We start from the raw sequence: 25,839 nt of genomic DNA, 5'->3' as shown, positions 1-25,839 counted from the left end.
TTGGACACATGACGGCTAACTTCATGCACAGCCCACAGAGTGGGTTTACACTGAGGTGAAAAATACTTCTCAGCCTCCCCAAAAAGGGTGGTCTTGCTGCAAATCCTTTACATGAGATTTTTATTGCTATGCCTTATAGTTGGCCTTGGGATCTCAAAACCCCGTCATTTATAAATTTGTGCTGTGCTTGCATCCCCATCAGCCCTGCCCCTGCAAGCTGTAGTCACTTGCACCAGGTTCTCTGAGGTCACAAGGGCTTTCTTTTGTATTACTGCCACCTTCACCCCAACAGACCTTCTTCCAAGATCTGTCTACCTTTGGTACTGGTGACTCACTAAAATTCCATTTCAGGCTCAGCAGGGCTTTTCCTTTGTCCTCATGGATGTTAGCAATTTTCAAGTTGTTAATTGCTTAGGCAGGTACATTCTGTGTTTAACTTTTTTTAAGGGTGGGGAGAAATGAAGATCTAAGCTAGATAGTGAGTGGGAGGATAGAGAAATAAAGAAAATATTTTCTAATGGTTGAGTGCTACCAATCTTAGTAGGAAAATTTATAGGAAAGAAAAGAAAGAACATATTAGACTGTGGGGACACAGGGCTAGGTGACTGGGACCTGTATGCTGTGCAGAAGCTGTTGGTGACACCTTCCCTTCTTTTTTGATGTGCCTGAGGTTATCGGGAGAAACATCACCCAAACTCTGAGCAGATGCTCAGCTAGAGGAGATAAAGGACAACGAGCACCAATTGTACACAATGTCTGCAGGACTTTTTTCTACTCTCATGGAGTTTTGATAAACTGCCAAAAACAGAAGCCCCCCCCAGTGCCTATTAAACTGTACAGAAGGGGCTCATGGCCCTAATGGGTCTATCAACACCATGTCACCCTCTCATAAGGGACCTCAGTGATGGCCCAACCACTTCCTTCCAGGGAAGATTCAGTCTGGGGAAAGAGCTCAAAGGAACTATGGGTCCAAATGGATAATAAAAAGGAAGCAAGCAATTGCAAGAAATAGCCTTACCCCATTCTTGTATTATACTGATCATCTTCAGGTGACATTTATAATTTTTCTGTTTTGACTTGAAAATTGACTCTAAATGTAATTCCACATGAAGACTTCCCAAAATCTGTGGCTAATGGCATCATTAAGTGGAAAAAGCTTGGAATGGCCAACAAACCTTCTGTAAGAAGCTACACTCACTTAATGTACACATTCCGGGGTGCTTGGCTCATAAAAGGCCCACGGATTTGTGAGTACAGTCACACATTACTTAACCTGCTCTCCTGAAATTCTCCTGAAACGTAGGGCCTCGCTCCATTTTACAAGGAGTCGGCATGGACTCACTCCGAAGGCTCGTGTTACACAGATCTCTCCTCTCCTGCCAAAGTCACTAGTGCTCCGTTTACCAGTTGACTACGAAGGCCTGGTAATTAAACTGGAGCTGGGCTTGTCAAAATAAATGAGCAGAGTACTTTCGGCGATGAGGTAACCTCAATCGATTTGCATCACAGTTTCTTTCTTTGCTCTTTAATTCACTAGTACTTGGGAAAACAGAGCAGCCTACCCCCCTGTGCACGCACACACGCACACACACCAAGAGCCAAATCTGTACTGGGATACATTTTCAGTTTGCAAGCTTGCACACAGATACTGGATTTACTTCCTTTAATATAACAAGAGCTCCAAAAAAAAAAAAAATCACCAACTAAGGACTGCAAGGCACGGGTGGAAAAAAGTGAAATATATGAAATGCCGTCCCCAGTTGGCTCGGTAGCTTGGCTGGCAAGGAAGCAACTCATTCCAAATGTTGGATTCAGTTTCTTTTACTCTTTGATTCAACAGTGGCCAGAAGCATGGCAGTTGCTAAATGCCTAGTCCTGAAGCAGAAAAATGACAGAGGCAAGACATTTCTACTAGAAAGAGGCAAGTGGAGAAGAGACAAGAAGAATCAAGGTAGGGAGGGGAGGGAGCACATGCTCTGGAGATTTCACCCACTTCTTGCTTCCTCATTTAGGGACTATCTCCATGTGCACACTCTCCACACCAGTGTGGGGCATATAGTATAAGGGGACACAGGTTAATAAAACAAGCCATCTCTTTAAAAAGGAAGCAGGGGGAGGTCTGGGTGGCTTAGCAGTTGAGCATCTCCCTTTGGCTCAGGGTGTGATCCTGGGGTCCTGGGATCGAGTCCCACATCAGGCTCCCCTCAGGGAGCCTGCTTCTCCCTCTGCCAGTGTCTCTGCCTCTCTCTCTCTCTGTGTCTCTCATAAATAAATAAAATCTTAAAAAAAAAAAAAAAGAAAAAGAAAACAAGCCATCACAATAAAATGTGGTCCTCGTTCAGAGGAATGAAAACACAGGAGCCTGAGACACACAATCTAGACCTTGGAGATGAGGCGGCCTGCCTGCGAAGGATAAGGTCTCAGATGAATGCTGAGGGACAAGGGTGTGAATGGTGAGGGGAGCTGGAGGCCCAGGGTGTGTGTGTGTGGGGTCTCCCAGGCAGTGGTGACAGCATGGGCCAAGGCCAAGAATTATGCCAGTAAGATAGATAACACTGATTTTGCACCTACTGCTGCTTTTGTGCAAAAAGGGAGTTGGGAAGGGTGAAGGCCAGAGTGGTAAACTGGGGGTGGTCACGGGATTATTTCCAAAGTCAGAGTGTAAATACAGCACATTTTCTTGGAATATCACATTTTCTGGCATGTTTGGAGAAAACACAAGTGAATGTTTGCTATCCAACAAGAGACAACACTGACCCTACCCCAGCTCTTGGGGAAGGGGTACTGCACTTCCTGTTTGCCCACAGTACAGTAGTGAAGCAAAGGAAGCTCTGTCCTGGGGTCTGGGTTGGGTGCCCCATCTGGAACAAACTTTATATCCAGGCCCTATGTGCTTCTTTCTACATACACTCTCCCATTTATATTTCACAAAGGTCCTGAAAGACAAATCTCTTCATGATTCTTTTGTGGAGATCAGAAAATTTAGGCTCAGAGAGGATCTGGAATTGCCTCACAGACACACAGCCAGAGCTTTTGATGTTAAGTTTGCTTCTTTCCCTTATTCCAGCTTGTCAAAACTACAGAGGTAAAAGTAATGCTTTGCCTGTATTAGACATTTGATTTTTTTCAAGTCATCTTTAATTGTTTTTATATAACTTTATTTATTATAAGTCTGTGAGGAAGCAGAGTGTGTGTACCATGATTTGCAGTCATCTCCTTTCTACTTTACAGATGGGAAAATGCAGGAATGTTTGGCCCAAATTAAATACTTCTAAGGAGGAGAAAAAGGAGAAAAGCAGCTCAGACAGCGACTTGCCACTAATTCTGAGACTCCTCTGCTTTGCCCTCCAGATTGCTCTGAAACATGGGCATGTCTTTGAACCATTTGGGTCAGAACTCCATAGACATCCTTAGTCCTTAATTGAATCGCTTTGGGTGGTTACAAACTGTAATGCCAAACAAATTGTTCTTTCCCCTCTCCAGCAGAGTCTAAACAGAAAAAATGGTAGGCATGATCATCATCATGAGAGAAAAATGTACAGATCTTTGTGTACCTAACACCCCTTACCCAGAGAGATCCCTGAACTGGTCCATAAAATATTATGTTCCACAGCCAGTTGGTTTAATACTTTGATGTCACTTCAAAGAACACAAATGCTTATGGCCATCTTTCCTTTAGGTCTTATTAAAAATGCAAGTAAGATAGCACTGTACTAGAAAACCCCATTCTGGAGGTCAGGACTGCTCTGACAAATCCCTACAAAGGTTGGTCTTTTGGTAGTTTTGAGCTCTTGCTTGTAGTTTAAAATTCTTGCAAATGATTTGGGAGTCATTTCATTATTTCTATAATCTACATGCTGACAACAAACCAACTTACACTAGGACTTCAGAGCTTGAAAAGACCTTAGTAGTTCAGCCGAGAGGTAGAGGTACTTTTAAATTTGTATGTGTATATGTGAGAGAAAGAGAGATTTAAAATAAATTTAATGTTTGAAATTCTTTTTGAAAAGAATCCATGCTTATAGCAGCTGCACAAGACAAAAGGATGTATAACAGGAAAAAATAGACATACTCCCAAACACAAAGATATTATACTGGGTCCAGTTCTGGATGTCACTTCTTAAGAAGGTCAAAGGCAAACAGTTCTGTACCAAGACAAAGTAAGGCAGTCAGGACAGCTGGTGGTTGGAAAGCTCCGTCTCATGTGGCACAGCTAAGGAACCATCTAACGTAGAGAACTGAATCTCCTTTCCCTCCATGACCACAAAGAGCCACCATGTAAAAGCAAGACTCGACTCCAAGAGTAGATCTAAGAGGAAGTTTTAGAGATACCAATCCCTGCAGACTTCCTACTAATGGCAACTGGAACGGGCTTAAATCGAACAGGTTGCTTCATGAGATCACAACCACGCCAGCAATAAATTGTTCATCTAGAGGTTTGGAGGGATCTTTTGAGTGCAAAAGATGGGACCCCTGCATTTGCAAGGAGGAAGACTTGGCCTCTTAACACAAACATTTTCTGTGGTGTGAGATGGCAGTGGGAACATCCCTGAAACTGGGCCGGGACCTCAGGACAGTCCTAACCCTACTCGGACCCCTCTCCAGGGTTCTGCTGTGACCATCTCCATTGGACCTCCCAGTCCTGTCTCATCTGCCACCCTGATCCCACAAGTAAAGGAAAGTGGAAATTGACAGAGAGTAAAAAAGAAAATAATTTATAAAGAGAACTGGGATGTTGTTCATTCAGTGAAAATATGATTTACTCTACAATGTAGATGAAAACTTATCAATTCTACAAGGACAAAACTATGACCTAATGAGGCTCAAACAAAAAGTAAATACCTGGGAAGGAACGGGAAACATTTCTACCACTGGGAAGTTGAGCCTGGACCTTAGCCAGTTGCATCTTGCACCCGCTTCTGGAAAGGAACTATGGAGTAATTTTGGAACTGCATCTCTTACTCAGATACATACAGGAAACTATCCAAATCCAAGTTTCAAATTTTTGGCGCACCTGAAGTGGTCATGCTTTACTCCTGATTTTGCAAAGATTGTTTGATTTCTACAGTGGATTTGCTTGGAAATTATTATTGAGAATGTATGGAATACAGATGACAATCTTGATCTCCTTTTCGACAGAGGTAGACATAACAGAAATCTGCACAGAGAGCATTAAAGGCTCCATCAGGAGTCTACCATCTTGGCTTCGTTCTCCTACCTCTGCGTGTTTGTAGAGATTAAACTTTCGAGCAACCTTAGACTGGTGTTCTCAAAGTTCAACCCACATGAAAATCACTCAGAAGGATTATTAAAGCAGATTGCTGGGTCCAATCCTAAGAAGTTCCAATTCAATAGGTTGGGTAGAGGCCTGGGAATGTACATTTCTCATAACTTGCCAGGTGATGCTGATTCTGCTGGTCCCAGAACCACATTTGAGAACTGCGAACTAAGATCAATAGCTCATCCCAGCCCTGGCTACATCTGCACTTAATTAAAAGATGGTGACCTCTTCCCCACATCCTCCATGTCCACAGATGTTAACTTCATTATACAGGATCCATGCCTAGTGCCCTCCTGATTAAACTGCCTCCGTGGACTCCACTAAGCATTTCCCATGAAGACCACCCAGAAAACTAGAAGGCCTTAAGCCTCTGTGTGTGTGTGTGTGTGTGTGTTTTAATTCCCAGTGCTACACAAGGGACAGACGCCCGCCTACAAAACCCTAGAAAATTTAGGCCTTGGTTACTTTAAAATTTCTTTTCTCCATGGCACTTCATGGCAATAGAGATGTTCTAAGTTTCTCCTGTTAATGAAATCCAGGTTTATAATTTTAGATGCAGGCTTTTTAGAGCAAGAATCTCAATACAGGGATATCCAGTCACTCAAAGTACAGCACAATAAATTCCATGCCTACTAATAAAGAAGGAAACTGGAAAAAAGTAGAATCTAATGAGAATTAACTTAAAATCTAATGCTTACACATGTATGCATTATAAAATATTTAAAATAATTACTCACTGAAACTTAGGCAGTCCAACTGGCTATACTGGCTAACTGTGAAAAAAAAAATCCTGGCCATGTAGGCTTTTTAAAAGAAATACTTTATTTATTTATGAGAGAGAGAGCATGAACCCAAGCAGGGGGGAGGCAAAGGGAGAAGCAGACACTCCAATGAGCAGGAAGCCCAGTGTGTGGGGCTCGATTGATCCCAGGACCCTGGAATAATGACCTGAGCTGAAGGCAGACCTTAACTGACTGAGCCACCCAGGTGCCCCACTGGCCATGTATTTTTAATAATGATTATCATGTGTTTATTTTTATTGAATCCAAATCCAGAAGTCAGAGAATTCCTTCAATTAAAACTTACCAACTTAATAACCAAAAGAGGAAATAAACTATAAAATAAATGACTTTTTTCTGAAGAAGAACATAGCTTGAGATGCAGGTAATTAAACAAGAATAGCTCGGTAACCAAATATTTGTACATCTAGGCATAAACGCAGAGTATGATGAAGCAAGCACTAATTCTTTGATCCAATGCTTTCATCTATTCCTAATTTACTAAAGACACTTAGAGGAAGGAAAGTTAACAGTCTGCTTCCCACGTAGATGACTAATAGTGCAAAAACCGAACACTGCATACTTAAGTAATGATTTTCAATGTGTGGCAAAGCATGTTAAGGAAAACAGAAGATGAAAACACAAGATTAGTGTCAAGTACCATCAGCAAGCAACTCAGCTAGGAAGTATTATCCTCAGTTTCAACAATATGCTGTTTTGGAATACACCACCTCGTACAGAGTAAATACTTAATACGTTTGTTACATTGAGTTTATTTCCAGACTGTGACCCTTGTTCAGTCACTTTGGAATTTCTACATTAAAAACCTTGGGATCGTCCCAAATGACAAGAGTTCCAATGACTGTTTTTCTTTAGCTTTTAATAATTTCATGTTCGAGTTATCTTCTTGCCATTTCTCCCAGAGCTCTATTTTCAGAGAGTAGGGGATCTTCTTGCCCCCTTGCAAAAACCGCCTAGCAAGGAGGGTTAGGGAAGCCTCAGCTGCACCTTCCCGGATCAAGGCCTTTTTCCCAGGGATTCAAAGCAAGTTCTTTAAACCAATGGTTACCAGAGCGGATGGGGTGGGGGGGCGGTGATGGGTGAAATAGATGATGGGGATTAAGGAGCACACTTGTGAAGAGCACAGGGGGGGGTGTATGGAACTGTTGGATCACTGTATTGTACACTTGAAACTAACAGAACACTGTACTTTACCTGTGCTGGAATTAAAATAAAAACTGAATTAAAAAAAAAAAAAAACCTGAGTTCTTTGTCATTAAGCATATGGAGAAAGAATGACCTCTGCAGGCTGAGGTGTGGGTTTTTCCTCTCTGGCACCACAGAAGGACACCAACTTCACTTTGTAGTTTACCAACATGAGCAGGAAAGGACTCAGAGCCGAGAAGCCCGAAGAAAGGGCTGTGAGAACAGCTGGAAAAAAGACACAGGCTGCCAAGTCTTTTAAGAAATAGACTAAGATAAAGTGAGAAATCCAAAGTGGAGTGACCAGCCACATTAATAAAATACTGAACTTGGCCCCTCTAAGGATTTCAATTTCTGAATCATCATCTCCAATCCAGATGTTGCCATATGTCATTTTCTTTCTTTCCAAAAGGAGAACAGACATCCAGAAACAGACAAAGACTAAGGTGGCTAGAGGCAGAATATCGATCAGAACCAAAAATATTTTCCCATAGTAAAACTCCATCTGCTTATTTCCAAAGTAAAGGAAGCAACTCACGTAAAGCCTGTTAGGAGACCAAGGGGCTGTCTGATTTCCCACCCTCCGGTGTTCCGACTTTGTAGTGCAAAGCAAAACCGGGATGTACACTGCCACCCCAGCCACCGCAAGCGCACACACCGCCTTCGCAGAATGCCCCTGATGATCCAGGTTGGGAGCCTTACTCAAGGGGTGGACAGTGTGGTAGAGCTTCCGGTGGTAGACCAAGGCAAAGTATAACACGAACCAGATGGCCAGCGAGGTTGTCAGGGCAGCTGTAAAGTGCACAACTTTGCAGCCAGCCGAATCCAACATGAAACCAGAAGAATAAACAATTTTCATGACATTCACCACCAAGTTTTTAAGGAGGTGGACAAATACAAGGCAGAAAATCAGAAGAAAGGAGGTCTGGAAACACCCAGTGATACATTTCCTCGTAGAATAAAATAAACACACGTTTCCAACAACGCTCACAAGGATTAGGATGGTACAAGCAATGATCTCAAGCATGTCTGCAGACAGCCTCATGGTAAGTGACAAACCGGTTATCTTCGGTTGAAGTCATTAGACATTTAGAAAGCTTCTTAGCGAGGAGACCTGGGTCTTTTTATCCACCACGTTGACAAAACTGGTCGCTGGTAAAACATCAACTGGTATCATTCTAACAGTTCTGAGGTGGCCTATAACTGAGTCCTGCTTGCTCCAACAATGTGTGGCAAAAAACAGAACAGCTTCCCTAGAGGAGTCTGTTTTATCATCTCCAGGGACCAAAGTATGATGAAAAAGCTCTAGGTATCATCACTTAATTAAAAATTCTCGGAAATCTATTTATAGCCACCATCATGCAATTTCCTAGATACAAGGTGGTACAGTTTCCAACTCTCTCCCCTTGGGGGAGAGAATAAAATGGAACTTGTGACAGCAAAGGTAAGGTGGCCAGTGGATGAAATTACTGCCTCCACTAATGGGGAAAAATAAACAAATAAACAAAGAAGTGGGGTGTCTGAATAATAGAGAGGATTTCCAAATGACAAGATGACAAATTACAAGTGACGGTAACGAGAGGCAGATTGATGAAGTACGGCAGCTTTCTACTACCTCTACCATTTCCACAAAGCAGGAATACTATTATCTTTTCTGAAGCTCTGGTGGCATTGTTGACATTACAAAAGAGATGAAAGGAAACACTCTCAAAGGCAGTAGGGGAGGTAATAAAGAAGGGAGGGAGGGAGTGGGAAAAGGAGGGAGGTGATGACCTCCTACCTCCTCATCCCCCAGAATGCAGAAGAACTAGGAAAAGATTTCTGTCCTGAGAATGTTTGGAGAATAACAGAGCAAGTACAGAAAATTGGCCCTGAAACAAGTCATTCAGGTAATCTGGCATTAATTCACTTTCTGGATGAATTCTGTTGGCCAAGTACATCATAATGATCCATCCCGGGGACAAACTACTTTCCCTCTACTGCATTTATGTCTAGGTTCTGCTGCTGAGCATCCCACTCTATGCTGTCACGGCTTATGCTTCAGGCTGCCTCGGTGCTGTACTGGACACAGCCTGCCCTGACTTGAGCAACCATGCACAGCTCTTCCCAACTCTGTGTTCAGTGGCTTCATGTTGGGACCCTGAAACTGGGTATGCTGGGAGAATCGACACCACGCATATTATCAAATGCTGTGAATCAGGGCTTTCGGTGAGGGGAAAGAATTATATATGCCCTGTATCCATACTATACAAGGACAACACTAGCCCGAGTAAAATACAGCTCAGAGAGAGAAGAAATTGGCAGATGTTGTATCTACATAAGGATAAGATCAGTATTTGGAACACACCAAGCCCTTTAGTAAGGGTGTGTGTAAGAGGCTTACAGCAGTGTTAGCAAGTGAGAAAGCTTTCAGGGGGTGCGAGTGGGGGAGGAAGTGGAGTGTGGAGGGTGTATCAAACCCCTTATCCTGGGACACCTGGATGGTTTAGTGGTTGAGTGTGTATGCCTTTGGCTCAGGGCATAATCCCAGGGTCCTGGGATCAAGTCCCACATCGGGCTCCCCACAGGGAGCCTGCTTCTGCCTCTGACTGTGTCTGTCTCTTTGTGTCTCTCATGAATAGATAAATAAAATCTTTTAAAAAATATAAATAAACCCCTTGTCCCTAACTGCCTACTAAGACAGTAGCCACTTCAGAATCTACCACCTTCTTCCCTGAAACATCCATTACTTCAGTAGTTATTTGCATCTGTCAAATAGACACTCTTGAGTTTCTTATAATACAAGTGATAATAACAGTGATAAAAATAACAGTAATAACACAATAATAATGCTCACATCAGCTACCATTTATTTTAAACCAATTCAGGACAGACACTGCGTTTCATTGGTGTGTTCCTTTATAAATTTAATCTTATTTGATATCTAATACTATTCTCATTTCACTGAGTCAACTGAAGACCAATCTGGCAAGTAAGTTGCTCAAAGCTACCGAGTAAAGGAGATGGGAATCAAACCCACATATCACAGATTCCCAAACCACTGGTTCTAAGTCACTGCCTCCACATGTGTGCTGTCAGGTTCTGGATTTTCTGTTGACTCTTCTCCATCTTCCCCTAATATCCAACAGGCAGAGCCTCTAACAAACTCCTTTTGAGAAGAATTTCCTTGGGTTTCTAAGACACAAGTCATGCAAATTTTTGGATGTAAATGTCCTCCCTCCTCCAAAGACACACACTTTGGGCACTTAGACTTCCACATCCATAAAGATCTTTAAACACACCACATATTCCATCTTCTTGCCTGACTGCGAGCAGAGAAAGGCTGTCTCCAGAAGGAGTGAGCGTCCCACCCATTCCTGACCATGTTTAAAGATGCACAATGAATGCCTGGAATGAATTTGGAGAGCGAGGAAGAACCACCCTAAACTAGCAGACAAAATAAAATCATGAGCCTATAATCATAATTCAAGATTTGATTTGGGGATAACACATGAAGAAACTATGTGACGCGATTTCTCAAATATGCCCAAATAGTAACAATTTATGGCAAATAACACTGACTTTTCAGAGCTGAGGGCTAAGGGTAAAAATATGTTTTAGAAACCCCCCAGGCCTTTCACCCCCTTCCCCCAAAAAGTAAATGCTGACATAAATATTTTTTGTCTTTCAAAGGATTAGCAAACATCATTAGGGCAAAAGTGTAAAATACGTGTTATTTTTTTCCTTCAGGGTTATTTCTAGAGAAAAAACATCCATTAAAATACAAGGAGAATGGGCACCTGGGTGGCTCAGCAGTTGAGCATCTGCCTTCAGCTCAGGGGTGATCCCAGGGTCCTGGGATCGAGTCCCACATCGGGCTCCCCATGGGGAACCTGCTTCTTCCTCTGCTTGTGTCTTTGCTTCCTTCTGTGTGTCTTTAATGAATAAATAAAGAAAAAAAATACAAGGGAAGTAAAATTAATTTTTGTGAATATTGTCTTGACTGACAGTATTTTTCTCTACGTAGGGCACAGTAGGGCTGAAGAGCTACTACCATCATAGGACTCACATTACTGACAATGTATCCTGTGCCCAGCATGGCACTGGACTCTAGGGAGGAAGGTCCACTGCCACTGCCTCTGCCTTCGAGAGGCAAAATATGGTCTAGTCCTAAGGACACACTCCTGTATAATACATGTTACATATATATGCTGTCCTATTACACATACTATTTGTTAGGACATTAATCATAAGACATTTAAATAAATAATTATTAATCGTTATTAATATAACGATATAAATATAAACTGGTCAGGGGGACAAGGATGAAACATTCAGAGAAATGGGGCTCACAGGGGCAGGGCTATTTTTAATCTCCAATTCACAAAAGAGGAAATGGGAAAATGGGAAGCCTCCTGGTGGTCCTGCACTCGGATCTATCTTGCTTCCAACAGCTCTTTCTGCAAGGGACAAGAAGGGGAAAGAGCTGCCCAAATTGTGAAGCGGAGGTGCTAAGAAGCCTGTGTGCCAGCTCCAGGGATCCCCAAGAGCTGCAGCGAGGTGCTCCTGCCCGGCATAAAGCCCACTTCTCAGAGGCACCAGCTGGTCTGATGGGGTGCAGAGGCGAGAAGGCCCACGCCCCACGATCCCGCACCCTCCACCTAGGAAGGTAACTGTCTCGTGTTCACTCCTTGGAGGGAAAGAGAAAGATCTGCCTTGGAAATGCACCGCTGCTTCTGCCAATCCAGCTTCACTGAGGTCATTTGAGACCTGAGGAGTTCAAAGGTTCTCCACGGCTCCCATTTACTTTGGCATAAGATTTAACAGAAAAGAACTAAGGGGAAATTTATACGGCCCAGGCTGTTTTCCAAATCGCCAACTGCTAAAGTTATTTAGATTTTCCTGGGGTTCGCAATCACATGTAAAGTGGTTCAGATGTAAATGCTTTCCGTGTGGCTTAGGGCAATCTAGGTTTCCTCAAATGCACATGTGCAGCTCTAATATTAAAGATGGGATTCAAAAGTCTCAAAGTACTTTGGGTTCCCCTTGATTAGAGACTGCTGTTACTTTAGGCAATGCTGGGTCAGAGAAGGAGAAAAAAGCATGCCGCCTTCAATTGGACGTTAGGTTCTCACAGTAGCGCTAAGATAAACAAACTTTGCAGGCTGAGGGAAGGGCATTTATTCCTTTAAATTGAGTATGTAATATAAATAAATGTCTTCTAAGAAGAGATGCCTGAAACTTGATTCTAAGTCTGAATCTCCACAAGGGCACTGATTTCTCTCAATGAAGATCCATATAGCACATATGGGGCAGGGCATGCCTTCTGGAAAGCAGGGCTGATCTAACCAAGCAGCATAATTCACCAAGTCACAGAGAGCTGCTGCTTGAAGTTGTCTGATTTGTTCACTGGCCAGGAGCAAATTGATATTTGCATTTTTATATAGAGCATAATGGAGAGAATTACCAAATCTTGTGCCTTGTCATCAATGGCTGCCTGAAGTTATTTTCAATTCTCTATAAGGCAGTGATTTTTGTGACCAGCCCCAGTAGGACTAAAAACCCCTAGCTCCAAATTAGAGTGAATGGAATGGAACTTCAGGCTGGTTGGGGTCAGAGCAATTAAATGGTAATTGCCTTTTAGATACATTAATGTTGCTAATTATATTAGTGTGCTAAGTGCTGGGAAATGTGGGTAAGAGCTCCAGGCCACTGGGGTGGGGAAAGCAAGTGAAGATTGATTAAGCCTGGCACTGAGCTGGATCCTTCATACACATTTTTCTCCTGAAATCCTCACAATAACCTACAAGGTATTATTAGCTCCAATAATCCTAAGTAACTGGCCCAGTTGGTTCCAGCTGATACGTAACTGAATCAGGAATCCATCCCAGGGTGGTGTGGCTCCAAAGAGCAATGGGTTGGCAGGGCCTCGAGTCAGAATGGGGAGAAATACTGGATTCAAATGATTGAAGAAATCTGGTCGCAGTGAAAGATGAGAGAATTTGAGAACTAGGCCTTGATGAAAAAGTCCACCTGCCCGGTGGTACCTTTCCTTGCTGTGTATGAGAAGGAAAAAGAACCAAGGGTAGAAAAGTTCTGTGAGCAGAATCTGGGGAAGGCATGACATCAGAGTACAGAAGGCGGGCAGTAGAGGAGCTGCCAACATAAGAGAAGCTGCCAACATAAGAGAAGCAGCTTAATGGTGCATGGAGAAAGCTCTCAGCACCTCACCAGAGGGGCCAGAGAAGAAGTCCCCAGATATCTGAGGCCGAAAGGCCCAGTCAACCAGAAAGTAGAGTGGAGGCGGCAGTGACTCTATCTGTCAATATCCAGGCCAATCTATGAATGACAAAGGCTGTCCCTAGGAATCTGAGGCCAGAAGCCCTGAGTTCAATCATGTATGGATCGCAAAAGCTTTTTCGAGGCAAATCTGCTCTGAGTCTCAGGCTCCTAATATGGAGTTTTCAAGGGACACTGAAATATATCTAGCTGTGTGTGTGTGTGTGTGTGTGTGTATGCACGCACGCGTACGTATACAAGTGCATACAAATGTATACATCTCTGTATGCATGTGTACATTTTTGTTTACATACATGGGTATGAGATCATAGGTTCAGTGAAATTGTGAACCAAGTCTGAAGGTGAAGGTGGCAAAGTGTTTTACAACCACTAGTTCAGTGAATATTTATGTCCTAAAATCATGCAGTCACAGAGGTGCTTTCTTCTTGTAAGTAGAAGGTGCTACATGGGCTTTTTGCCAAAGGCCGGGCTTCTAAATGCATGGTTTTTGCAGCACAGGACTCAATTCCTTGGCAAGCAGCTGTGGAAAAATCCCCCAACCTTCTCCAGGCCTGACTCCAGCCCTGAGACCCCGTGTCTCTATCTCTACTCAGTCCTTTGAAGAAAAAGCCTATCTCTGGCTGTATGCACCTGACCACACATCCGCAAGTCTCACCAACACTACAGATAAAACTCATAACTGGCTTTGGGTTCCACTCCATCTTTTCTCCCCTCTCATCCAAACTTCTCGCAAGAGACATCTATTTTTACACTTATCACTTTCCTGTGTCCTTTGACTTAACTCACCACAATTGAGTTTGTACTGCTTTTTTCTCTAAAGATGACTTAGAACACGATCAACTCCTAAATACTAAATTCAATAACCTTTGGACCTGCCTTACATTCTTTCTCTTTTTCCTTTACAGGTCCAATATTTTTCTCCCTGTGGGTCCAAAGTCTTGGTCCACTTCCTGCTCAACTGCTGACCCCTAGTGTACAGCCAGCCACCTGCTCCTTGGTATCCCTCTTTGGATGTCCCACAGGCCTCTAACTCAAACAGCCTTACTTGGGACACCATCACCCTCTGCTCAGCTAAGGTTAGAGACTTGGATATCATCCCTGGTCCTTCCCATTCCCTCTCTTGACATTCAATCATCCTGTCAATTACATTTTGATCCTTTCCATTCTTCTATTTCTTACTATAGCTTTCTCTCACTGTTTCTTGCTTGAATAGAGAATGACAAAGGTAAAGGCAAAAATATTAGTACACTTTCATTCTTCAAAATCATTCTCTGTGTCTACACAACTGTCCAAGTGACTTAAAACATAAAGATGGCCTACTGAAAACAGTTGAGTGTCTTCCCACTGCCTAGGAGACAGCCAGCCAGTTCTTCTACCAGTCACAAGGAGCCAATCATGTTGGGGGCCTCCTATGAATCTCTGACTCACATTGGAAATCTTAAGGACATTGAAATTCTGTGCATATCCCATGCTGTTCCACATCCTGGGCTTATGTTGAAAACTCTGTGTATATCCTCCTCCTCTTGGGACCACCTCAAAACGTCCAAATCCCCACCTCTGCCTTTTCATCTGCCAATGAATAGTGCAATCATATGCCTATTTATTCTCAGATCCATTCTCTCAGATTGTTGTGTTTCCTAAGCTCTTTTGCCAGCTGACTGGCTTCCTGGTAGGTCTGGCCAAGGGCAAGCCTAGGCAAAAGATTAGAGGGTAGAGAGAAGGAATTTGGTGTCTATCTGTCTTTCTCTCTTACTCTCTCTCTCTCTCTCACACACACACACACACCCTCCAATAGGCAGTGTCTCCTACATGTCATCAGCTCCTACAAGGCAGGCATTATTAGCATCATTCTGAATTGTGATAGAAGGCATAACTACCCTAAATTGAAAATGTAACAGACCTCCTTCTTTTGCCCCCTTCAACCCTTGGAGTGGTGGGGCTTCTCTGCCTTTGCTGATCTCAGGACTGGAGATCTTCATCTTGCTTAGTTTAGTGTTCTAGCTCTTCCAGCAATGTAGTAACTAATACCTATTTTCATTTCCTGCTGTTTGAAATATCTAGAGTGGTTTCTGGTTATTGTGTTTTATGCCAACTAATTCACTGTATTTATCCTTTATTTTTTTATTATTATTATTTTTTTTAACGGTAGCACTAGGATTTATTAAATGGTCTCAGTAAAGGCGCTGTGGTTTGCCCATGGTGCTCTTGATGTACAAAGCCCGGACGTTCTGCCAATTCTTCTTGAGCAAGGACACCAGGAAATTGACAGCTAAGTGGATGTTGTACACAAGCTCATCGTCCGTCATCTTCACGTGGCCAACAGCCACTGCCAGACATAGCACCTTCTTCATCTGGAATTTGATGGTGGACTTCACTTCATCCACTTTGGCCACCATGTTCTCATTGTGGGTCAGCAAGGAAGGGAACTTGCCAGCTTTATTCAGGCCTGGACCCAGGATTCGTGGAATCTGCTTGATCAGAGATTCTGAAGCCAAAAAGGCATCATACTTCTTGGCCAGCTTTTTGACTAGTTTTTTATTCTTGTTGAGTTTCTTCAGCGCTTCAATGTCCATGTGGGGAATGTCCACTGCCTTGGCCTCATCACAGTGTTGCTGGTCCCCCAAAACACACACAGAAAACTTGGGGCGGGGGGTGGACTTAAGCCTGACGGTGCCCGAGAAGCGTTTGTCCTTCTGAGGGTCATAGTTCTTCAGGCTGATCTGCAGCTCCACCGTCTCCAGAAACTTCCGGCGCTTGCGCTGGTTCCCATGCAGGACCTCCCGCACCGCCTCGTACAGGGTGTCGCGGGAGACTTTGCTGCTCATGGTAGCTCGCACCGCAGTAACCGGAAAAGAGAGTTGTATTTATCCTTTAAACATACTTTTAAAGACTTACCTTGGGGGTGACTTAGGAAGTAACTCTTAATGAAGTGTCCAAATCTACACCTGACCTTAAGTTCAGAGTACCTACCTGCCTTTCCCTCTGTGCAAAATTCCTGAGCAAATTATATTCAGTGTACTTACAGTAACTTAATATTATTATACGCTCATATAACTGCCTCTTTCATGATGAGATCTTTGTCTTGTCCACCAGAAGCCACATGCACAGCACATATTGTGGCATATGGAAGGCACTCAGGAATTTATTGAATGAATAAAAAGTCCAGTGAATGAAAGTCCAGTGAAACCAAGCAGGGATATTTTTGTAAGAAGCTAACTTTAGTCTAGCCACAGAAGGCATTCAAAGTTTTCTGTACCAGTACTGCAGGAAGTTTTACCACAAAACAAATCATAGCTTAATACAGTTAAAATAAATATCAGACATAACTAACTGCATTTTGGGGCAGGGCATGTATCATAAAATCGAAGTAATTATTCCAAAAAAATTTACGGTTCATGGTTTTGAAATAGTCTAAAAAGAGAATTGGAGACAGTTAGTAAAAGATGGAGATTTAACAACAGTGAACACACCAAACAAGGCTAACCAAGGTCGGCAACAAAGCAGGCAGAAATCAAAGGGGGGGAAAACCACCAAAAAGAATGTTCTTCTGAGAATGATTTTAAGTTCACATGTCTCATCCAAATGTTTTACATGTACCTCTTTTACTACTATTCTCTTCTGTGTTTCCTTTCATTGGAGAATATCAACGAAAACTATTATTTTAGGAATTACTGAATAGAAGTAAACTTCATAAACTTAAATAATATTTACAAAACTCTCAGTTAAGATTTATGCTTAATGATGAGAAGCTTAAAGCTTCCCTATTCATATCAGAAATAGGCCAAGATGTTCTCTCTCACCACTACTTTTCAACACTGAAAGCCTACCTAATGCAATTAGACAAAAGGAAGGAAAAGTTAAACAGATTGGAAAGAAATAAAACTGTTTTTGCTTACCAATGACATGACTGTTGATTAGAAAAATCTAAATAATTGACAGAAAACTCCTAGAATAAGCATTTATAGCAAGGTTGTAAGATACAAGGTTAATATACAAAAGTCAATAGCTTTCCCACATATCAGCAATGAACAAGTGGAATTTGAAATTAAAAAGACAAATACCCTCAAAATGAAATACTTAGGTATCAATCTAATAAGGTATGTAAATATATATTTAAGGAAAACTATAAAATACTAATGAACAAAATTAAAGAAGAATAAATAAATGGAGAGACTCCATATTCATGGATAGGAAAACTCAATATTGTCAAGGTATCAGTTCTTCCCAACTTGATCTGTAGATTCTATGCAACCACAAACAAAATTTCAACAAGTTATTTTGTCAGTACTAATTAACTAATTCTAAAATCTATATAGAGAGGTGAAAGACCCAGAATAGCCAATATAATATTGAAGGAGAACAATAGCCAATATAATATTGAAGGAGAACAACAAAGTTGGAGGACTGACATTACCAGACTTCAAGACTTATTATTAAGCTATAGTAATCATGACAGTGGGGTATTGGCAAAAAGGAATATATAGATCAATAGAACAGAGTAAGGAGTCCAGAAATAGGTCCACACAAATATAGTCAATTAATTTTTGACAAAGAAGAAAGGCTATACAATCTATAAATGAAAGTCTTTTCAACAAACAGTGCTGGGACAACTGGACATCCACATGCCCCCCCCCCAAAGTTAACATACAAACCATATGCTCTTCATAAAAATTAATTCAAAGTGGATCACAGTAAATATAAAATGCAAAACTGTCAAACTCCTAGAGGATAACATAGGGGAAAACCTAGATAATCTTGGGTATGGTCATGACTTTTTAGCTAAAACACCAAAGGCACAATCCATAAAAGAGATACTTGATAAACTGGACTTCATTAAAATCAAATACTTCTGCTCTGTGAAAGATTGTTTCCAGAGAATGATTAGGCAAGCCAGACTGGAAGAGAATACATGTGAAAGACACATCCGATAAAAAACTGCTATCCAAAAGAGCCAAAGCACTCTTGAAACTCAGTAATACAAAAAGTAAACAACCAATTAAAAAATGGAACAAAGATCTTAAAAGACATCTCACCAAAGAAGATATACAGATGGCAAGTAAGCATATGAAAAAATGCTTCATATCATATGGTGTCAGGAAAATGGCATTAAAACAATGATGAGATACTACGATACATCTACTAGAATGAACTGAATCCAGAACACTGATGACACCAAATGCTAGTGAGGGTGTAGAGAAACAAGGACTTTCATTCATTTCTGGTGAGAATGCAAAATGGTACAGCCTTACTGGAAGAGAGTTTGGCGGTATGTTACAAAACTAAACATATTCTTACCATGAGATCTAGCAATCATGCTTCTTGATATTTACCCAAAGGAGTTGAGAACAATGCCCAAGTGAAAATATGCACAGGGAGGTTTCTAGCAGCTTTACTCACAGTTCCAAAACTTGGAAGGAATGAAGATGTCCTTCAGTAGGCAAATGGATAAATAAGATTGGGTATATCCAGATAATGGGAAATAATTCAGCACTAAAAGCAAATGATCTATCAAGCCATCAAAGGACATGGAGGAACTTTAAATGCATACTACTAAATGGAAGAAGAAATTGGAAAGTCTACATACTGTATGATCCTGTTCATATGACACAATGAAAAAGGCAAAACTATACAAAGTTCAGTGGTTGCCAGGGTTATGAGGTACGGGCAGAGGGATGAATGTGCAGAGCACAGATTTATAAAGCAGTGAAAAAGGTCTGTATGATTCTGTAATTGGGGATATATGTCTATATATTTGTCCGAATCCATAAACTACACAACACCAAGAGTATAAGGTAAAAACTGTGGACTTTGGATGCTTAAGAAGTGTCAATGTAGGTTCATCAGCTGTAACAAAAGCACCACTCTGGTGGGTGATGCTGGTAATGGGGGAAGCTAGGCATGTGTGGGGGCAGGAAGTCTCTGTACAGTCCTATCAATTTTGCTGTGAATCTAAAACTATTCTAGGGACACCTGGGTGGCTCAGTGGTTGAGGGTCTGCCTTTCGCTCAGGGCGTGATACAGTCCCCCATCGGGCTCCCTGCATGGAGCCTGCTTCTCCCTCTGTCTATGTCTCTTCGTCTCTCTCAGTGTCTCTCATGAATAAATAAAAATCTTAAAAAAATAAAACTAAACTAAAAAAATTAAAAAGTACTTAGAAAAATTGTGATTATCTAGCATGGTCTTATCAGCTTATGAATTAGGGAAGTTACATCTAAAAGGAACCAGTGATTCGCTTAATGCCGTACAACTTTTTAATGGTGTGCTGGAAAGAGAAAACATCTTCTGAATTGTCTGCCTGCTGCATATTTTGAATTTATTGAAAATTAAATAAATTATAGTAATACAAATAAATGAAATGAAATTAGTGGGAAAAATTTTATTTTTTGACATTAGAGCAACCTGACCTAAAGTTGGCTGTTGACCATACATTCATACCAAAGCACCTCGTTGAGATGACTTCATTAGCGAGACATGCACCCATACAGGGAGACCCATTCTCATTACAAGGAGGCAGAGGAGATGTTTGTACAAATAATACATGTTTTGAATATAATTTTTTAGACTGTGCATCAAAAGTTTCACATCTATATCAATACCTGCATAAGAAGGTGAATATAGAGGCCGCCTATTTTTTTAAGATACATTTTATGTAGTGTTTCTTTACAAAAATTTTCAGCTTCAGACCATTTTAAAATAATCAAGAAATGTTTTTTAACTCATCAGTTTCCAGGACTGTTCTAGGGGTTATGGAAAATTGGGATTTTGTAAAATTTCTTCCTTTTCCTTCTGAATCTAAGTTATGTTGGGATTCTCAATTTCAATGCTTGTGTTTACTTTTACTTCTATACCTATTTTCCCTTTTCCTGGGCCTAACTCTTCCAGGTGAGGTATGGCAAAGGGAGCTAGTTTCAACCATTAGGGTCCTGATCAATCCCAGCCACCTTACACATGGTCTAGGAAGAGCTCTGTCACTTCTGACCAAGACCCTTCTGGGAAGCAATGGCAACTGGTAGAAAAGGCAAGACAAGACAACATGGACAGGGACTAATTGGATTGCTGACATTCTGTGCAACCAAGTCAGTGAAACAAACAACAGAAGCCATGATACCTGGAAACACAATGTTTTAAACATAGATTCCTTCCCTCTTAAACATGTCTTTTGTCTGAGTCACAAACCCTTGTCAAGCTTTTCAAAGTCTATCCTCGCAAGGTGAAACTAGCTGGAGCACATGCAGCTGCGTGATTTAATTTATTTGCATGTGTTTGCTATAACATTATTAGGGGGTGGGGAGGAATTGCCAAGGCCACTGAGTATGGTTCATGTTCCATTCAGCCTCAGTTGGATCTCTGTTTCATTTGTCAAACTCCAACTGAGTTCTTGGCTCACCTGCATGTTGCTGAGCTTAACAAAGGAAAAACCTGGCTCTCCACCATAAGTTCCATTTTTGGGGTTAGAAAACACCAGATTCTTGAATTTACAACACATCACCCCACAGTGGTGATCCATACTGGTATATCTTCATACCTTGCTGGGCAAAAACATCCATATTCACCCCATACTCTTGCTAGATTTCTACCTTCACCCAATGTTCACAGGCTTTTAAGTGATGGGGACCCAAGTGTCTTCATCTGTAAAATAGGCACATTTGACCTTTGAGGATATTGTGAAGATTAAATGAGACCATGTAGGCAAAGTCCTTATAATAGTGCTTAATAGATGTTAGCTGTAACTGCCTTTATTTTTTATTTCTCAGTTATAGATCAACTATGTATCTCCAATGATAAGCAAAATTACTCAGCACATCAAGGTCATTCATGATTTGGAAATCAGGACTCTGCGGCTGGAATTCAGAACATTCACACATTCTCTTCTATTCTTAGTTGTCCCCAAACTGCATCTATCCTCCAGTAGTAGGTGACAAAGGCCATTAAAAAAAATCATTACTGGCTAGTTTTATAAATGGTTAAAAGTTGATTGTGCTGATACAGGGCTAAGAAAGCAAGATCTTTCCCTTTTCTCTATGTCTGGACTGTCCTTAGGAACTGATTATGTGGAAGCAGAAGATCAAATGGTACTGATGGAAAAGCTGTTCTGGAAAACCCAGGAGACAGCATGAGCAAACATGCTGAAAAAGATCATGCTGGGGACCTTTAGGTCAGTGATACAGCTCTTCTTCATCAGGGGATGACAATCATCCTACACAGGGATGCTTGGTTATCCAACCTCCCACAGTTTTAGGGTTGTGCAGTGATACAAAAGTCATCATAACATGAAAATATTCATGAATTGACTGTTTTTAAAACTCCTCCTCCCAAGTATCCCTCCCTTGCTCAGAAGTAGCAAGGCTCTGTATCCATTAAATCAACATCTTTGGAAGTTGACCCTACACTGGCTATGGGAGGTTTTAAACCCTCCTTCAGTTCAACACAGACACAATGTAAGTGGATTGGAAGTTAAATGGCAAAGCTTACAAAAGACTTCTTGAAATCAGAAACAAGGATTCTGAGGAGTAATGCTTTGAAATCTACATCAGGTCACTAGAGAAGCTGAAGCAGGTCTTACTTTCAGAAACACATCAATAAGGATGGTGGTCTAATAGATGTTTCACAAGAGAATGAGTTGACTATCAAATGATAAAGAGAAGCTTTGGATAAATCAGTGAATCCCAAGGACACGCACACGCGCACACACACATACACACACACACTCTCTCAGTAAAAATGACCATTGTTATATACTGCAAAACCAAACACAAAACGATGGATGTCATATTATATGAATGTGTAATTTTGTTGAAAGAATCAACTGCGAGTTCATTCTAACCTAAATCTCATTAATTTTGCTTTACTGTTTACCAGGAAGACATGTTTCAGTTTTTAGTGACTTCACTTTAAACAGTCTTTCATTCCACTACCCGACTATTCTCAGATAATGAGGAGCTCTGGTACAAATAATCATACTTTTTTTTTTTTCATGGAGTATACTTGGAGACATCACAAAATAAAAGTTAAGTGCTAAGTGAATGTAATCCAAAAACAGAGTTCTCTTCTCCAAGAAGAGTTCCAGCTAATGAATTTCATGAAACTAAAGAGACAGCACTGTTTTCTGAGCAATTAATCACATGCCAGGCACTTTACATGCCTGACTTCTAAAACTTATAACAATTTTGCAAAGCTGGTGCAATTACCCCCTTTTTAGAGGCAGGAAAACAGACATGGGTTCAGTGACAGTCATCAGTTCACAGAGCAAGTAAATGGTGGAGAAAGAATTACAATCCACAAGAGCCTAAGATTATTTCCACTTTATGCTAAGAAGACAATATACTTGGTGCAGGATATTGGAACTGCTGGGAACCAGCTTCAGTTTTCCATTCAGTTGCTAATACAGCCCTATTACCAGCCTCCACAAGAAAGAAATTGAAAATGTTTCTGGGACTAGCTGTGTAGCCTGTCAGGAAGACAGAAGATGCACAGCTCCAAGGTGGTTCCAGACATTCTGTTCAACAGGGACTGCTAGAGACACCTGAAGCCCTTCCAAGCATTCTTATGAATTTGCCTGTTGTGGGATATTCTTCTGAGTAGAGAGGCTGGCTATGTTACTAAATCTTTAGGACTCAATGAGCCAAAAGCAATTCCGACATCAAATTGTTAAAATCCAAGAACTTTGAGAAAGTGGTTACAGGTGCTTCTTGAAATAACGTTTCCCCACTTCAGCATGAAAGAGCCCCACCACAAGGGCAAATAATCAGCCCTGTGTACATAAAGAGGTTCTTAAAATCCAATTGGTTCTCCCAAGCTGTAGCATGTTCCATACATAGGATCTTTGCAGCATGAGATCCCCCTCTTCTTGAGAGGCTGAAAGCAGTATTATTTGTGTCCAGTAACACAGCTTAGAGACCAAATCTTTATCTTCAAACGTAGATTCCGACTGCTTAGCACTCAGCTTTTAAAGGCATATTATGCTTTACCTTCTCCAATAAAAATAAATACAACTTTCAACTAATAGCTGTTATATTTCTCTTGTATGTCTAATTAAATGAAAGTATTCACTAACTCGTTAGGAAGGAAGTTTCGGGAGGAAGAAAGGCACAGATCTGCAAAGTGTTTTTGTTTTATTCAACACCTCATGTTGTTACTCAGAGCAACAGAACACTCAACATGAAACTTGCTCAAAAATTTAAAAGTTCTGACATTATTGTGACAGTTCAAATCTATTAAATTTCTGGTTATCTAGGCTTCAGAACATGATTTAGTACATTATTGTGGGCTTAAATGAGCTGTTTTAAAGCAAAAAGAAAAATTATTGTTTTTGAACCCATCCTTATTTGAAAATCATTTTCATGTCTACAACATGGAACAATTTCCTATCTAGACAATTGTGTATTAAAATATATTTTAAAAACTTTCTCTGAAGTATGTTTAAAGGTTTTGGATAAGTTTTAAAACATTAAATTACATGAAAATCTTAAAAAGCCAAGAATCAACCTTATTTTTCTGTAGATGTGATTTGTTATGAGGAAGACACAAATTCTTAGTCCTGGATTATCTTACTTCTTCTTACATATATTCAGAAGTTTCTCTGAGTTCAAAAGTTCACAGGAACAATTTATAAGGGTCTTAGCTCTGAAGCAAGCCAGAGGGAAGGTGCTGCTTTTAATCAGCACTCAGCCACAGGCCTCACCTCACACTGCACCCAGTCTCCCCAGTCTGGCATGATACAGAGGGTGGCAGGTCCATACCCTGTCCAGACACTTTCAGAAAGGTAAATTCAGATAAATCACACAAATAACCTGCAGGGAGACACATTCCATATTTCTAACTTTTGGAACTGGAGCTCTAATGAGGGGGGAAAAAAACTGTACATACATCCTGGAGATAAAGGCAGGAAAATGGTTTACTGTACTGAAAAAAGACGAGGAAAAATATGTTTTCTCCCAGCAGTCATGCCTTTATTTGTAGTTGGGAGTCCCCAAAGTGAGGCCCTAAGATTAGGTGAAACATGATAAACAGAGGAATACTAAAAGGGGTCCATTATGATGGTTAAATATTTCCCCTTAAGAAACATATTTTAATTATTTTAATCATGCAACTTAATTTTGGAGTGCAGAAGGATTGGAGACACGAAGATACCTCTTCCTGAAAAATATAAGGCTCTTCCCTTCCCCCCACTTCTTCCTTCTTTCACCCTCATCCACTAAGCATTGCGTATGGGACACAGCCATTGGGCATTTGGCAGAGAACAAGCAAAGTAGGCCTGGTGCCCTCAGGGAACTCATATTTGAAAGCAGTGCCATCCAACAGAATTTCCTGTAAAGATGGGGAAGTTCTCTATTTGCATTTTCTGATACAGTGGCCACTCACCACAGGTGGCTACTGAGCCCTTGGCAGGTGGCTAGTGCAATGGAGAAACTCAATTTCAAATTGCATTTCAATTTCTTTCTTTTCTTTTCTTTCTTTCTTTCTTTTTCTTGCATTTCAATTTCTTACATTTAAACTGAAATGACCACAAGTGGCCAGTGGCTATCACGTGGGACAGCACCGTTCCAAAGGATTAATCAGACAACATACAAGTAACTAAGTAGACATAAAATCTTTTCAGGTTTAGATGAGTGCAATAAAAAAAAAATTTTTTTTAATGCAGGCTGAAGGTGACTGTGGGAAGGATGGGCTTTTTTTTTTTTTTTTTAAGATTTTATTTATTTATTCATGAGAGACACAGAGAGGCAGAGACACAGGCAGAGGCTCCTTGCACAAAGTCCAATACGGGATGGACTCAATCCCCGACCTCGGGGTCATGACATGAACTGAAGCAGAGGCTCAACCACTGAGTCACCCAGGTGTCCCTTAGGCTGGGCTCTTTTAATTGTGGTATGTCAAGAAAAGGCTCTTTCTGCATACTAGAAGGCATCGAGCCACACACAATGTGGGGGAAGAGGATTACAAGGAGAGGGAACTCAGAGTACAAAGGGCCTGAAGTGAGAATAACCCCACGAAGGCCAGTATGGAGGACATGGGAGCAAGTCCAAGGAGACCGGGGACCGAGTTGGAGAGGCAGGCAGAGATGTAAGGAGTCCGGAATCTACTCTGATGTGGAGGGAAGCCTGGAAGCAGTTTCAAGTGGGAGAGTACCATGAGCCAGGCCCCTTCCAGTGGCTTGTCTGTTGCCATACCAGGGCCAGACTCAGTACACACGAGGAGGGTGGAGCCAACAGGCCTTGGCTTGGTGACAGAGGCATGTGATGATAGTACGGGCTTATGTGAGGAAGAAAGGGGAGATGGAGGAGGATTCCCAAGTCA

At 41.3% G+C, this 25,839-nt stretch overlaps 2 protein-coding genes across 16 annotated transcripts in view; both read right to left on the bottom strand.

Moving 5' to 3' along the window:
- Window positions 1–25,839, bottom strand: part of SNCAIP (synuclein alpha interacting protein) — a 148,612-nt gene that overhangs the window by 78,207 nt on the left and 44,566 nt on the right. The window contains exon 1 of one of the 15 annotated variants that reach the window (XM_072840755.1): window positions 11,043–11,181. The exons of the other annotated variants lie outside the window; for them this stretch is intronic. The gene's annotated coding sequence lies outside the window, so the exon portion shown is untranslated. Of the gene's footprint in view, window positions 1–11,042; window positions 11,182–25,839 lie in introns of those variants that run through there. 15 annotated transcript variants of the gene reach the window in all.
- LOC140641229 (large ribosomal subunit protein uL1) lies at window positions 15,655–17,335 on the bottom strand. The gene has a single exon (XM_072840761.1). It carries the CDS (start codon window positions 16,365–16,367, stop codon window positions 15,714–15,716), a length of 654 nt encoding a protein of 217 aa, XP_072696862.1. The 5' UTR covers window positions 16,368–17,335; the 3' UTR covers window positions 15,655–15,713.

The sequence above is a fragment of the Canis lupus genome, chromosome 10 (assembly GCF_048164855.1).
Source record: "Canis lupus baileyi chromosome 10, mCanLup2.hap1, whole genome shotgun sequence".
Taxonomy (NCBI): domain Eukaryota; kingdom Metazoa; phylum Chordata; class Mammalia; order Carnivora; family Canidae; genus Canis; species Canis lupus.
Note: the sequence above shows the minus strand (reverse complement) of the source record. Positions and strands in the feature narration are given on the sequence as shown.

What these genes read in the sequence shown, in the direction of transcription:
- LOC140641229 (XM_072840761.1), bottom strand. Translation starts at nt 16,367, where the DNA reads ATGAGCAGCAAAGTCTCCCGCGACACCCTGTACGAGGCGGTGCGGGAG.